The 15,191-nt window shown below is 46.3% G+C and overlaps 1 protein-coding gene across 2 annotated transcripts in view; it reads left to right on the plus strand.

Annotated features, from left to right (window-relative positions):
* Nucleotides 1-10,813, plus strand: part of LDLRAP1 (low density lipoprotein receptor adaptor protein 1) — an 85,145-nt gene extending 74,332 nt beyond the window's left edge. For both annotated transcript variants that reach the window (XM_077337646.1, XM_077337645.1), the window contains one exon: nucleotides 6,886-10,813. In XM_077337646.1, the coding sequence (XP_077193761.1) occupies nucleotides 6,886-7,033 (148 nt within the window). In that variant the 3' untranslated portion in view covers nucleotides 7,034-10,813. The remainder of the gene's footprint in view (nucleotides 1-6,885) is intronic.
* Nucleotides 10,814-15,191: the final 4,378 nt, after the last annotated feature.

Genomic DNA, 15,191 nt, shown 5'->3' on the forward strand with positions numbered 1-15,191 from the left:
AAGATCTTGGTGCTTGAGTGACTGTGGCAGTGGGATTGCGTGAAACTCGTGTGAGATCTCTCCTTGATTGGCAGTCACACCAGAGGCATAGGTAGCCTCTGCAGGAGCTGGCAGCCCTTTGGATAGCCTGGGCCCATTCCTTTGTTAGAGCTTTTCTGAGTACAAACCCAACATTTGGAACCTGGACCTGGAAACCCACTTGAAGCCGATCAAGTTGTTGCAGAGTCAGCTGTGGTTCTGTAAGTGTCCCCCCCCCAATCCATGCACGGCCGTTTCCAGAACCCCTTGCTGTTCTCAGGCACTTTTCAAGGGTTCCCCCATGAAGAGGACTTGGCTGTAGCCTAGTCTTGATGATGCTGAAATATGAATGACCACAGCTGAAATGAAAATATATATATATATATTTTAAGTTGAATACAGATTCTCTAATCTGTTTTAGTTACCGATATCGCTGACAGGAATAAAAGCCAATTTATTTCTGTACTGATTAGCTGTCTTATTTCACTCCCCCCCCCCCTCACTACTTCTAAACAGGAGGGAGCCGAAGAGATTCTTGAAATGCCTGCCAGCCATTTAAACCAGGGGTAGTCAAACTACGGCCCTCCAGATATCGATGGACTACAATTCCCATGAGCCCCTGCCAGCGAATGCGAATTGTAGTCCATGGGCATCTGGAAGGCTGCAGTTTGACCACCCCTGATTTAAACCCTCCCTCCAAAGGGAGGGCAGTGGAATTCCCGAGACCAATTCTGGAGAGGGGCAGGTTAGAAATCTCAAAAATAAAGAAAGAAAATAGCTGTCAGCTGGCTGTTGTGAGGGTTTTTTCAACCCATCACCACCCCCCAGCAGACCCAAGCCCATCCTGTGGAGACAGTTTTCTCCACAGGATCAATAAGCACTTGTTCTTAACAGTGTTGGCAAGCGTGTTGAATTAAAGCTCAAAACCTTTGCTGCAGCCAAAGTAATGAGGTATGACGAACATTTCCAAAACAGTACAGATACCCGTTTTCAAAATACCGTGTTCAACGTCAACATGTTTTTGTGTTGTTGTTGTTTTAGACAAGGTCAATTGCTGGACATCTGTCTAGTCTTTCTCAGCTGCATAAAATTAAACACATGCATGAGATGAATCCCAGTAGATCAAACCATCCATCTTCCCAGCAAACAGGACAGGCAGAAATCCGCTAGAAGCTAAACTTTCAGCATTCTCTTTTCCAGTATTAGAAAATGCTGTCATGGCATTTTAAAGGATGGTTTTGACGGATGTTTGTGTGCAGCTTCAGCACTGGCTGTGGAGTTTTATGAGCCCCCAGGCATGAGGCATCCATCCTATCGGCCTCCTTCCAAACCACGACCCCCCCCCCCATAGGGACTCTAAAAAAGGTAAAGGTAAAGGTATCCCTTGTGCAAGCACCGGGTCATGTCTGACCCTTGGGGTGACGCCCTCCAGCGTTTTCATGGCAGACTCAATATGGGGTGGTTTGCCAGTGCCTTCCCCAGTCATTACCGTTTACCCCCCAGCAGCAAGCTGGGTACTCATTTTACCGACCTCGGAAGGATGGAAGGCTGAGTCAACCTTGAGCCGGCTGCTGGGATTGAACTCCCAGCCTCATGGGCAGACAGCTTCAAACAGCATTTCTGCTGCCTTACCACTCTGCGCCACAAGAGGCTCTTATAGGGACTCTATTCCTACCCAATTGCAGCCACCACTCCAATTCACACAGGTGTTAAGGATCAGCTATTTCATGTGCCAAAACAGCACTTGGGGTGGGAGGGATTGTTTCCTTGCTTTTGCTGTGAATGTGGAGTGGCAGAAACGGGGGGTGGAGCTTGCCCTTCCTCCAGCTTTCCAATCCCAGCAGCCCTGACCTGGATAGTCTGATCTCATCAGATCTCGGAAGCTAAGCAGGGCAGACCTTGGCTAGCATTTGGATGGGAGACTTCCAAGGGTTTGGGTGGTAGTTCCTCTAAGACAGGGGTAGTCAACCTGCTGGCAGGGGCTCATGGGAATTGTAGTCCATGGACATCTGGAGGACCACAGGTTGACTACCCCTGCTCTAAGAGACACCAGGGGTCATGGCAAGGAGGCAGGTAATGGGAAACCACTTCTGAACATCTCTTGATTGGCTGCTTAACAATCTTCAGATCTCCTGGTTAATAATCAATAAATCTGAACTTGTTTGGGTTGTCCTTTATTTTTTAAAAAGCCATTCCCTCCAGCTGCTGTGTGAAGCCCAAGTTAGGTATGGGGAACAATTCATCAATAATTCAAATGTGTCGTTGGTTCCTTACATTGTATGACAGTGGCTCCAGGGAATGGGTGATGCAAGGGGGGGGCGGGATCAGTGACTCATCCATCTTGGCACGGTCCATTCCTTGTTCCTTTACTGTCTGTTTTGTAGCACCTTGTTCTGGAGAGCCTTTGACCTGGCGATGTTGCAACTGGTTCTAGGGCATGTAGAATACCCCATGGTATTTGAACTTCCAGCTGTGGCCAGATGGGGCCCAGCTTCAGATTGGGACTGGAGAAGGTACAGGAGAAGGATTTGGGTACAGGAGAAGGATTTGACCCTTTCCACTGCCTTGTTTTTGCCATCTGAACCCCTTCACTGTCATATTCTTCATCAGAAGGGGAAATGCAAATGCTGCATGGATACCTGAGTTTATTTTCCACCCACCCTGCCACAGGACAGATAGCAGCCCTAGAGGGCAGTTTACACTGCAGAAATGTCCCACAAGGAAAGGGTTAACCTCCTAAAAACAGGAAGACCACAGACACATTGTCACGGCATCCAGTTTGGCATTGAGTCTTGGCTCTTCCCTGGGTTCACTTGAATTTCCTTTCAAATGCACCCAGAGGAGGATCCTGCAGTTTTGCTCCTCTGGTGGATTGACAAGATCCAACCCATGTTCTGGCTCCAACGATACCCTAAGCTGGGCACATGAGGGTTAAATTCCCTCCAGTTTGCATTCCGCACTTCCTACATTTCCATAGTGTATAGTTAGCAAGGCTGCAGTGAAGGAATCTTGAAGAGGCTTCTAGAGAAAGTTCCCTGGAAAATATTGCTAGTCCTGAAGTCTGGGGTGCACTTGGCAGAGTCTGAGCGATTAGGAAGGCTGCTGCTATCCCCGATCACCCTTCCCACTGGGCTGCTGTCCTAAAGAGTTAAATCCCAGGCGTCTTTGGGAACATCGTGTGCTGCTGTGAGCAGCCAACTTCTCATGCAGACAGGGGGGAAGAGCAGTCATAGCTGCCTGTCTGCGTGAGTCCTCCTATGTCAAGGAAAATAAGATGTTCCTGCATGGCACTCTGCCCGCCCCCCTCCACAGGGTCCTCTTTTCAGGCAGGGCAGTGATATTAAGCCCCCTGCTAATGGTGTTGCCAACACATGTTTGTATGAAGGATTTTGCCATTGTTTTTTTTTTTTTTACAAGAGTCAGAATTTTGCCCACTGGCTGGCAGAAGAGGGGCTGATTACAGAACGAGCAGGCTGTAGGGCCTGCCTGGAAAGCCCTGATAAACAGCTTGTGAAAGCAGGCCTCATACTGGCAAGCAGCAAAAGGAGGAACCCCTCCTACCCCCTCCCCTTCGTTGAGACTATGCTGAGAGGTATGGAAGAGCTTTGTAATCCAAAGCAGGAAGTAGCCTGGATGTGGTTTTGCCGTAGCTGCCCATGCGCAGCCTCTCCTGGGTTGGTGGGGTATCCCAGGCTGGGGTGTACTGGGGTGTTACAGAAGTGTGTACGTGATCAATTTTTCTCACATGGTTTGCTGAGACCCTCCCCCCCCAAAAAACCAACCCAGTGTAGCTTCATTTAATACTGTAGTTGTAGCACGACTCAGAGTTCTAGCTTGAGTTTCCCAGAAGGCCTTTTGTCCTAGAAGCCCTGAGGGCCAAACCTTTTGTAGCATAAGTGCTACAAATGCACTGTGCCTTTCAGAGCCTGCTCTGAGGGGGAAATGTACCATTTTGTGCAGGTAGCTTATTTTCCCCATACTCTCTGGGATTTGGGGCACTGCCAACATAACCTTCTTGCCTCTTTCCACCTCATAACAATGAGCAGAGAGATGCTCGTTCAGCCATGCTCTGGAGGACTGCAATCCACTCTCCGAGGTTTCTTTTTTTTCCTTTTTTAATGTTAAAAAGCAGCTGTGGGGGGCGTGTGTGTGAATGGGGGGGGGGTTGTTAGATTTTTGTGCTGGGAGAAACACTGAACCCTTTCGCCCATGCTGCTTTTAGTGTAGGAATCTCCCAAGCTGGCGTTAATCTCAGTGAGCAAAATCTCAGCCACATTGCCTGTATTTTTCTCACCTTCTGGGGCTTATCAATCAAGCGATCTACTTGTCAAGAATAGAATCCCTTCTTTTTGCCTGCACAGTGCAGTTTAAATGAAAAATTGGATACGTTCCATTGCCTTCTTTTTGCCCCTATTTGTGAGCTCAACAACCAACTACAAGATTAGCTAGGTTCCCATGCAGACATGCACGGAAGGTGCACAGAGAAATGCTCTCCCAATTGCACTGGCTCCAGATTTAAGACCAAATCAGGTTCAAGAGTATGGTTTTAACATTTAAAGCCCTAAACAGTCTGGGATCATCGACTCTGCGGGACCACCTTTCCCATTACATCTCTCAAAGAGTACTTAGATCAAAGGATCAAAACCTGCTCAGGTTCCCCAGCCGCAAAAAAAAATCAAATTGGATTCATCCAGGATTAGGGCCTTTTGGGCTCTGGCCCTGACAAATTGGTAAGATCAGGGCCCTACTTGACCTTAAGCAGGTCCGTAGAGCCCATAAGGGAAGAGTTGTTCTGCTGGGCTTATGGTGGAGGCTGTTGGGTACATCTGATTTCAGCTGGCCTCCCTGCCTGATTCCACCAAGTTGACATCTTTATACATTGCCCCCTCCTCTCCCCTAAGACAGGATGCAAAATTTGAGGAAACAGTGTCACTTTATACTATTTTAACATTATATTCCAGTATCTTATATTTTAGACTTTATATTTATTAATAATCTGTTAGATTTTGTATTTAAATTCTGTGAAATGTTGAATTTGTATGTCTTTATTCTACTGTAATCTGCCCTGAGTCCTCAGAGAAGGGTGGTCTAAAAATATGATAATAAAGTTTCAACTCAGATTCCCCCCCCCCTTTAATCGTGTCTTTTAACAGTGGCAGGGGTACATGGGTGGACAGGGGGTAGCTATAAGGTCTGTTCATAAAAATAGACACAGCTGAATTCGTTTGGATGTATTTGAACAGTTTGCACAAACAAACCAGTCTCTGATTGCAATAAGTGAGCAAAGCATCAGCCAGGCTGCTGGTAATTGAGCATAACTGCTCAGCCAGTTGTACCTTCCTTTGGTCTAACAGCTAAGACCATAAGATACGACTCTGAGCAACTCCTGGTTTCTATCTCAGCCCAAACACTAGTCTATGTGAACTACTTTGAACACTTAGGAAAGCATTTTAGAATTGTCCTTACTGTCAATGAATATGCTCCCTGATGAGCTTGGAATTTGTGTCTCAGCCACGAATATGAGAGTTTCGTTGGATCAGATAGAGGGCCCTTCCAGACCTGCATCCTGTTTTCTGGTGTGGCCAGCCAGATGTCTCTGGGAGCCTGATTACACCAAGGCAACCCCCCCCCCCAGCAGTTGCATGGCTGAGCTGTAATAGCAGGCTTGGAACTCTCCTTTAGGAAACCAAAACAGAAAGAAAATTGAGTGTTTTGTCGTTTAAAGAACCAAATGTTAAGGATGCTCTTTGGGCTTTCATGGTCTGAGTTTCCAGACATAATGTAGGTGTCCAGGTTTGGACTCTTTTATTTCCCTCTCCTCTGGTATGTGTGTATGTGTCAAATCTTGTCCTTCTATTTTCACTGGAGCTCTACCTCCTCCTTGAGAGAATCGGTGTTGTTCTAATCCTGGAGAGCTAATTGGGCATAGTGGATAAGAGGGGCAGCCTCTAATCTGGAGAATCTGTTTGTTTGTTTGTTTGTCTGTTGGACTTTGTTTGTTGGACCTCCTTCTTGGCAGGGTTGAGTTTCAGGCAACTCTGTTCGAGCCAACCAGCCACAGCTTCCAAACCTGGCAAATGGATCCGGGGGGGGGGGGGTAGTCCAGGCGGCCGTCCATCAGGAGATACAGCTGGGTGTCATCCGCATACTGATGACAACCCAAGCCATAACTCCTCACCAGCTGGGCCAGAGGGCGCATAAAGATGTTGAACAGCGTGGGGGAAAGTACCGAGCCCTGAGGGACTCCACAAGGGAGCCTAAATGGACTCGGCATCTCATCCCCCAACTCCACCCTCTCGATCCGGTTCTGGAGGAAGGAGCGTATCCAGCATAATGCTGTGCTCCTTATCCCCATCCCGGCGAGGCGGGATGCTAGTAGTTCATGGTTGACCACATCAAATGCAGCCGACAGATCTAACAGAAGTAACACAGCAGAACCGCCTCGATCCAGCTGGCGATGGAGATCATCCATCAGAGCGACCAGCACCGTCTCCACCCCGTGGCCAGGATGGAAGCCAGACTGGTATGGATCAAGAGCTTTTGGGTTTAAATAAGTTTGATTCCCCGTTCTTCCACATGCAGCCAGCTTGGGTGACCTTGGGCTAGTCATAGTCCTGTTAGAGCTGTTCTTTCAGAAGAGTTCTGTCAAAGCTCTTTCATCCTCGCCTACCTCACAGGGTGTCTGTTGTGGGGTGAGGAACGGAAGGCAATCGCAAGCCACTTTGGAATTCCTTCAGGTAGTGAAAAGCAGCATATAAGAACCAACTCTTCTTCTGGAGTTAGTAGCAGACTTGCACCTGTCTTCCCCTTCCTCAGTTTCTCCTTCCTTACCAGGTCATTTCCCAATTTCCCCCTTTTCACTTTCAGATTGGCCGAGTCTCGAACTAACCCCCATGTCCTCGACATCGGCTTGACCGCTCAGGACATCCAGACCGCCGAAATCCTCTCGCCCGCCGACTGGGACAAAGTCGATTCCACGACAGTCGAAAAAGATGACAACCTCTTTGGCTTCTGATGTCCTCTTGTCTTCTTCCTGGCGAGCTTTTAGGTTTAAATAACCACTAAGCATAAGCGGACTTGGTATGCACTTCATTCAGGTTGATGTAACTGGAGAGGATTCCCTCGAGGAAGAGCAGGATACTTGGTCCCAGTGGATTCCGTCATGACAACCAGCAGCTCTTCAGACCAAAGCTTCCAATACTTAATGTGTCTTTTTTGTAATAATATATAATTGGGGTGGGTTTTTAAAAATCTTTTATCTATGTCACAAGATGCTCTTTGAATATATTTATTCAATAACTCCTTTTTGGTTTACATATTATGGAGATTTTGCAGCTTCATCTAACATAATGTTACAGTATTAGATTGCTTTTCCCATCGGAATATCCTCAGCAGACGGCACCTGTGTCTTGTGAGGGAGACCGAAGCCTTCTGAAAACTGTTCTTTTTCTTAGAATGGAGTGGCAGGTTATCCCGGGGTGGGGCAGAGAAGCCAGGTTGGTGGCTGCCTGATTACTTTCAGTAAAAGAGGGAGGGGTGCTTGGGGTACCGTGAGATTATCCACTGCTCCATTATGAAAGGCAAGAAAAGGGTAGTGTGTGTGTGACTCTGTCCTTTCTCTCTGTGACCCACTGACTCCTCCCAAAGGCGCGATGGTGGCAGTTCCCTGCTGTGGAATCAGATGGGCCTTATGGACAGTAGGGACAGTTCCCAGTACTTTTGACCTCTATCCACCCACCTGTTAACAAAGAACTAGGGCAGGCCAAAGTGCAGACCCTATAGTAAGCTTTACTGGCCTTCCTGCTGTGACAACCCTCTTGCCTGCTGTCGCTCCAAGAAAAAAAACAGCAGGGATGTCACCAGTGCTACATCACTTCCCGGTTACTGGTAGCTCTAAGAATTCCTGAAACTCTCTGTTGATCTTCTGGTGGTTCCTAGAGCTGCCCTTTGTGACTTTCAGGTTTTATGTCACATGCATCCCCTTGTGGCCCTGCCCTCAACCCTTCCACCAGTTATTGTTATACTTCATAGGCCACCCCTCCCCACAAGCAGGATCAGGGCAGCTTACATCATATATCTCCAGTTAAAAACTTCTTTAAACTTCTTCTTCTCCATACATTGAAAAAGGTGAGTGGACTGTAACGGCAGACAGAATTAGGTTTGAGCTGGTGTTCAGGCATGGGGCAGGATTTGCATGTGTGCGTGATGGCCATTGTAATAGGGATGGAAGGTCTAACTCCTCGTCCCTATACCATTCTCCCAATCAAAAATGCCTCCCCCCCCCACCCCTGAGTCTGTTGACTATAGGTTTGGAAGAAAAGTTTTGTGCCTGTACTTTTCTGTTTCAAGGTTTAAAGCTGCCTGAAGCAGGGAAGGTTGTTTGCAGTCAGGCAAACAGTATTAGGCAGGGAGGAGAGAGTTGACTGCCTTCCCCAGTTCCATGGCCCTGATCCATGGAACCAACAGGCAACTAGCAGAAGGAAGGTATGGAGGCTCAAACATGCTAAAGTTGCCTGCTTCGTCCTGCCCTCTCCCTTGTTCCCAGAGGCAAGAATTTCTTTTTAAAGATGACGACATGCCTGGAGCAATGAATAGCGTTCACGCATGTAGGCAACGCCAAAAAGAAAAGAAAATTTTATTCAACAAAGTGTCTCTCTTGAAAGTTTTTTCCCCACCCCACCCCCCAAATCAAGAATGATATTAATTTTTAAATTTATCAAAGGACTCATGATCATAAGGGGTGGTATCCAAAAAGCACTATGCATCTATGATTATATGCATAAGCATTGCAACAGAGAAGTAGGAATTAAAAAATATATATTAAATTAGCGGGCATCGCGGGACCTTTAAATTGTTGGAGAAAGGAGTTTGGTTGCCTGAATTGATTGACAAGTGGAAGCACGATGCATATAAGGCGCGTTGCTCTCTTCCGCCTCTTCCAGCTGCAGATGAGGAGGGTAAGACGTGTGAAAAGAAAGCAGGCAAGACAAGACAGCAAAAAGGCGAGGAGGGCGTGGGAGGTGCAATATAATTTAGTGCTTTGCCATTCCATGGGCGTGACGATATTTTTACTAATGTGAGGAAATTCTGTTGGTTTTCTCAGTGATTAGCAAAAGCGTGTTTCTTTGGTTCAGTCCCTTTTTCATTCCTTTCTCTGCCGACTTGAGATTTGCGGTTTTGAAACAAAGGACGTTTTCAGACGTCAAAATGAGTTTGCACCGTTGTAGACTGCTCTCTTTCCCTTGCCGTTAAAAAAAAAAAGATGTCCCTCTTGGTTAAAAAGAAACCAGCAGTTGGATATTCTTCCCTAAACTAATTGTGTGCTCTTTGGCAACAGCAAAATGCTTAAAGATTCAGCCATCGCATTGATGCTGAGCATCAATGGTGCTTTGTAAACGGTATCTTGACATTTGCCACCAAGAAAGCATTCAGTTGCTGAGTTTTGGCTGGCGATTAAAGAAGGCCAACGTGGGTATTTATGTATATTTCTCCTTTATACACCTTCCACTTCTGTTTGCCTGGTTCAGTTTGTGGCCCCCCAGCATTTAAATCTCTAAATATAGATGGCTGCCAAATTGCATTAAACAAAACCCTTAATTCCTGATTACTTTTCATTTTTAAAAATGTGTTGAAGTGGGTAGGGTTGGGGGATTACTCTCCCTTCTCCTTCTACCCCCTACACCTCTTGCATGCTTCAAAAAGAATATCTCTTTCGGATTTTTCTGTTTTCGTTTTGTAGAGTCTGGATTTACAAAAACCAAACAACAAGCGAATCAGGATTATGCTCATTAAGAGATTAAGTTTACAGTGATCCCAAATAGCTGCTCTTTGGCACAGTTTTGCCCTGTTTGTGGCCTTGTTGGAAATATACTAATCTGTTTTATAGTTTTATAATTGGCTTCAAAAGTGCTGATTTCTGCTCCACAAATACACTCCTTAAAATAGGAGACTCTGGCAATACTGCAGTTATGGAAAGTAAAAGAGGACAGCAGATACATTAGTCTGAAACCGGTTAGTTCAGAGATTTGACATCTTCTGCCGTTTCTCCTAAATCCTGGAAATTCCAGGGCAGAGGTAGGAGGATGTTTAAAGCGACTTTTTCCAACGCATCCAAGAGAAGTGCCTGAAATGGCTGGTCTTGTACAGGGAACATAAATTCTGTATTGGGGTTGCTGGTGGAAGACCAGCTGAAGATACCTACTCACACAGGCTTGTTCTGACAGTATCCTGACCTGTGCACGTGGCGTCTGAAATCATTTCTGCACTGGAGGTTTCACGCTGGGCTGCAGGCTGGAGTTTGAGCTGGGGCAGAATTCCCTGCCTGCTGCCACACAGGGGAGAATTTCATCTGCCTTGGATTTGTGCTCCTGCACAAGAGCCAGAGCAGTGAAGTACAGTACAGAAACTGTCTGAGTGAAGCATCCAAAACTAGTACATGGAGCAGGGGAGAGCTGGGATTCGTCTAAACCAGGGGTAATCAAGCTGCGCCCTCCAGATGTCCATGGACTACAATTCCCATGAGCCCCTGCCAGCATTAGCTGGCAGGGGCTCATGGGAATTGTAGTCCATGGACATCTGGAAGGGCCGCCCGCAGCTTGACTACCCCTGATCTAAACATTGTTGCGAGAATGGTCCAAGAAGTTTCAGCTCTATGTTGGTATGTCCTGTTTTCTTTTCCTAGGGATTCTCAAGAGTATATACTTAATATCCACAGTGTATCGGCATGTATATAGTGAGACATATGCTGTAAAAAGTATCCATGTGTTATGAAAATTAAAGTTCTACCTTTTTTCAATACACTAGTGAAGATTTGTATTTATTTGGTATCACCAGAGCTGATGACCCTGAAGGACTCCTGTCGCTGCATAGAGAACATTTCACCAGGTTTGCTTCTGCAGTAGCCATTTACTGAGGAATTGACCCCGTGAGTCTGCCTGCTTTTTTTCACAGACAGCACTGCGGCAACTCAGTGCCTTCCAGTGTTTTCCTCCCTGACCTCTCCCACCTGCTTTGTGGCAGTCTCTTAACCTAAAGCACAGTTGCCGCTCCTGCTTGTGCAGCATGGACAGTCCGTGCTTTGACATTTCTTGGAATTACCTTTCTGTTTTCCTCCCTCCTTTTAGCTTAGACTTACTTTTCCAGCAAGAATAGTCGCCTGGCATACCTGACCTAGTCCCCCAAAGAGCACTGCACTCAGGCGATTCCAACCGAGTATCAATCCCTGGCCCCAAGGAAGTGTGTCTGGGCTCAGCCAGGATGTCTTCTGTCCAGGCCTCCACTTGGTGGAGTGAGCTCTCGGAGGAGATCAAGAGCCTGTCATAACTGGCACATTTCCACGTGTGACAGTGTTTCAAAATGGAGCACTTCCACCAAACTTTTGGTTGAGGCCAGTAAGTTGATAACATCTATTAGGAGAAGGCCAATGCTATAGAGAAGCAATTTGGTGTAGTGCTTAAGACCAGTGGCTTCTAATCTGGTGAGCTGGGTTTGATTCTGCACTCCCCCACATGCAGCCAGCTGGGTGATCTTGGGCTGGCCACAGCACTGAGAAAACTGTTCTGACCGAGCAGTGATATCAACGCTCTCTCAGCCTCACCCACCCCACAGGGTGTCTGTTGTGGGGAGAGGAAAGGGAAGGTGATTGTAAGCCGCTTTGAGACTCCTTCATGCAGTAAAAAGGGTACAAAAAAAAAATCTGTATTCTGCCCCAATTGCAATTTATGCATCTGATTGCAGAGAAGGAATGACTGAGTGTTGAAGAAATGCGGAAGCAGCCCTGGATCATTTTATCTTACTGTACAGTGTTGTAATGAAAAGATGAATTGCATCTTGTGGGACTTCCCTTTTATAGGCCACATTGAAAAGCACATCAGTCTTCCTTGAAGCACGGGCCTGGCTTGTGCAAAGGTAGCTCACTGCACAAACCTATGAGATTTTGGACTATGTGTGAGCTGCATAGGTAGATGTCATTACAGGGAACACAGAAGGAGAAATTTGAGGTGCCCTTTATGTTGTTTGCCAAGACATTAATGAAACCACTGCTCTGTTTTTCTCCTTGATCTGTCAGCAATGCTAGAACAAAAATGCAGAATGTGCTATTGGATGTAAAATTTGGTTTCCTAACAATCCTCCTGTTTTATAATCATGTTTCTTTTTGTTATGCTTCAAAGTCATGTGGGCAATGCTTAGTAAAAACAGCCCAGGGAAGCTGGTGAATAACATTATCCCATGTACAAGGTAGCTTCCTGCTCTTCCCCATGATAAGCAGAATTTATTATGCAAGAAGGATATAAAAGTGGCCTTGACCGGGGCCAGGGCCTTTTTGGCCTTGCCCCCCGGCCTGGTGGAACACTCTGCCTGAGGAGATCAGGGTCTTCTGGGATCTTACACAATCCTGGAGGGCCTGCCCACCTGAGCTGTTCTGCCAGGCCTATGGTTGAGGCCAGGCAATGACCTCAAGAAATACAGGCCTCCCTACTTGAAACATCCACCAACAGAGACCCCTCCAAACACTGAAAAGTGGGAATTAATATTAGGGAGCGGTTTTTAATGTAAGATTGCTCAGTGATATATTTTACTATGTCCAGTGTTAGAATGTTGTTACTGCCCCCAAGCTGATGGGATGGCGCAGTATACAGACAAAAATATATTTATTAATAATTGCAGAACAAATGCTTCTAGCTGCAAAATCAAGTTTTTCTTGCCACCTAATGCTGCTGCTGCTTTATTCTGATAGGTTTTGTTCTAGCTCAGAATACGTACCGTTCTTGCCAGTTAACCAAGTAAAAGGCATAACATTTTCTTGCCGGCATTCTCCCCCACGCCCCACCCCTACAGACACGCTTTGTGCCCTTAGCAATTAAATTGCATAGCAGCTGGGGGGGGGGGGAAATCAGGAAATTATTTATTTTAAGTTATTGACAAATAGACTTCTACCACTTCAGGAGTAATGGAATGTTCATCTGAAGTGTGCTGACTCTCTTTCTGAAAGTGGTATTGAACGGTGTTGAATACTAAGTGGAAGCCTCTTCACAACAGTTCCTTGTTGTTTGACTGTGTGGTACCTGCACAGAATATTCCCATAAAAGCTAATTTTACTATTTAAATAGGCTGTTCCAGTCTAAGGATGTGTCTCAGATTATGAATACTAAGTGTCTGCCACTCAGCCTCATGAATAACTGATGGTGGGGCCATGGAACAAATTGATCTTTCAATTCTGGTGTGACCTCCCCCCCCCCTTTCTCCAAGCTTCAGAGTTTAAAGTTAGAAATCCAGTTTATCTGCTGTGCAAATCTTCTCTTTTATTGATCTCCTTATTTATCTCCCTGTCCTCATCCCGAAGAGTTGGGCAGGTAACAAATTAAAAATCATACCGATAAAATATCCAATGTAAAAATCTGATTAAAATGGATAAGCCCTACTGGGAGAGAAAGTCGGGACTGGCTTAAAGCAGGCAGCATTCGCCCAGCCATTTTTCAGATGCCAGACAAATGGGGTGGAATGGAGGGGCTTTCCCCCTCCCTTCTGACTAGGGCTCTGGACAGTGCGATCCCGTGCGGAGTTAACCCTCTCTGAGGCTGTTGACTTCAGTGGATCTTAAAAGACAGTCGTTTGTATTTTAATTATTGGTTTTAGTGGGTTCTAGGGGTTTTAGGGGGTTGTATTGTTTTATTCTGTAACCCGATACAAGCCGGCTTTGCTGAGAGTGGTGGGTAATTAGTAGTAGTAGTAACAACAACAACAATAACAACAGCTGTGCTTTACAGCTGCCTTGCCTTGTGAGGGCCTGACTACAAGGGATGCTGTACTCATGTATATCCATGTTGGTATAGTTCTAATATGGATGTAAATTTGAAGGAAGAACCCTTTTAGTTTGGGGGGGGCAGCGAAGATATGGTGACTCAGATGTAGAATTGAGAGCTAGTGTGGTGTGTTTCGGATGCCAGGTCCCCTCTGGCCACCAGCAGGAGATGGGGGGGGGGCAGGACTGCCAGATTCAGGTTGGGAAACTGAAGATTTGAGGATGGGCCCTGGGGCTGTAGAGTCCTCCCCTCAAAGCATCCGTTTTCTCCAGGGAACTGTTCTCTGTAATTTCAAGACGAGCTGTAATTCCAGGAGATCCCCAGGTCCCACGTGGAGGCTGTTATCCCTAGTTGCTGCTATAGTGTCGGACTAGGACAGACGTGGGAGGCCCAGGTTCAAGACTCCATTCAGCCATGATGCTCACTAGGTGGCCTTGAGCAGTCATTTTGGGCCTAGCTTGCCATACAGGATGGCTGTGAAGATAAAATGAGAGGTGAGGCCTGTGTATGCAGCCTTTGGCTCCTTTCAGGGAATGTGAAGAAAAATGGAGCATGTTGCTCTGTGTGGTATCCCTAAGAAACGGAGCCTTTTCTCAAAATGGATGTCTGTTTGTTTCAACAGAGTGTAGGTCGATGAGTTGGGCAGAGGGCCATTCATTTATTTTTCTGCCACCTTTAGAGTCTTAAGAATGAGAATGCCTCCCTGCAGAAATTTCCAGAAGTGAACCGTTTCTTTCTTTTGTACCTACCTGCTCCAAGGCGGGGAAACAGAGGAGGAAAGCTTTCCTATCTCCGCCCCTTCAACTCCCTTCCCAGCACTTCATCATGTAAACAGAATTTAAATTGAAGCGTGAGATTCAGTGAGGTAAACAGCCCCCCTGCCCCTGCCCCCGATTGCAGTTCACTGAGAAAACAACAAAAATGGGTCATCCTCCTTGCTGTATTACAGGCTGCTCTACTGAATTGCGCAAAAATTAGAATGTGTAAGAGGCTGTAAAAATATCCAGGTAATTAGAGCTCTGGAAAAAAAAAACATATCCACCACACTAGATAAAAATAGGGCACTGTGCTGCAGCCTGTCAGCTTGTTTCTTTACGTTTTCTGGTTAGAGTACAGGGGCTTCCCCTCAGATTGCATGGCCTTCTCTGTATGTGCAGGGGAATGAGCTGATGGGATACCATTCAGACAGCATTGCAGAATGCAGGCAGAGGGTACTTTTCTAAAATGTTCTTTCCATCTCAAGGTCCTCTGTAAGTTTAAAAAAAACATACTAGCACAGAAGGGAAGATTCTGGTCCAGCTGACTCCTTACAATACTCATTTTCTTCATGTGGGGTGCTTTATATGCAGGTGAGTATTTAACAATGTAATG

This window comes from Paroedura picta, chromosome 5 (assembly GCF_049243985.1).
Source record: "Paroedura picta isolate Pp20150507F chromosome 5, Ppicta_v3.0, whole genome shotgun sequence".
In the NCBI taxonomy this organism is placed as follows: Eukaryota; Metazoa; Chordata; class Lepidosauria; order Squamata; family Gekkonidae; genus Paroedura; species Paroedura picta.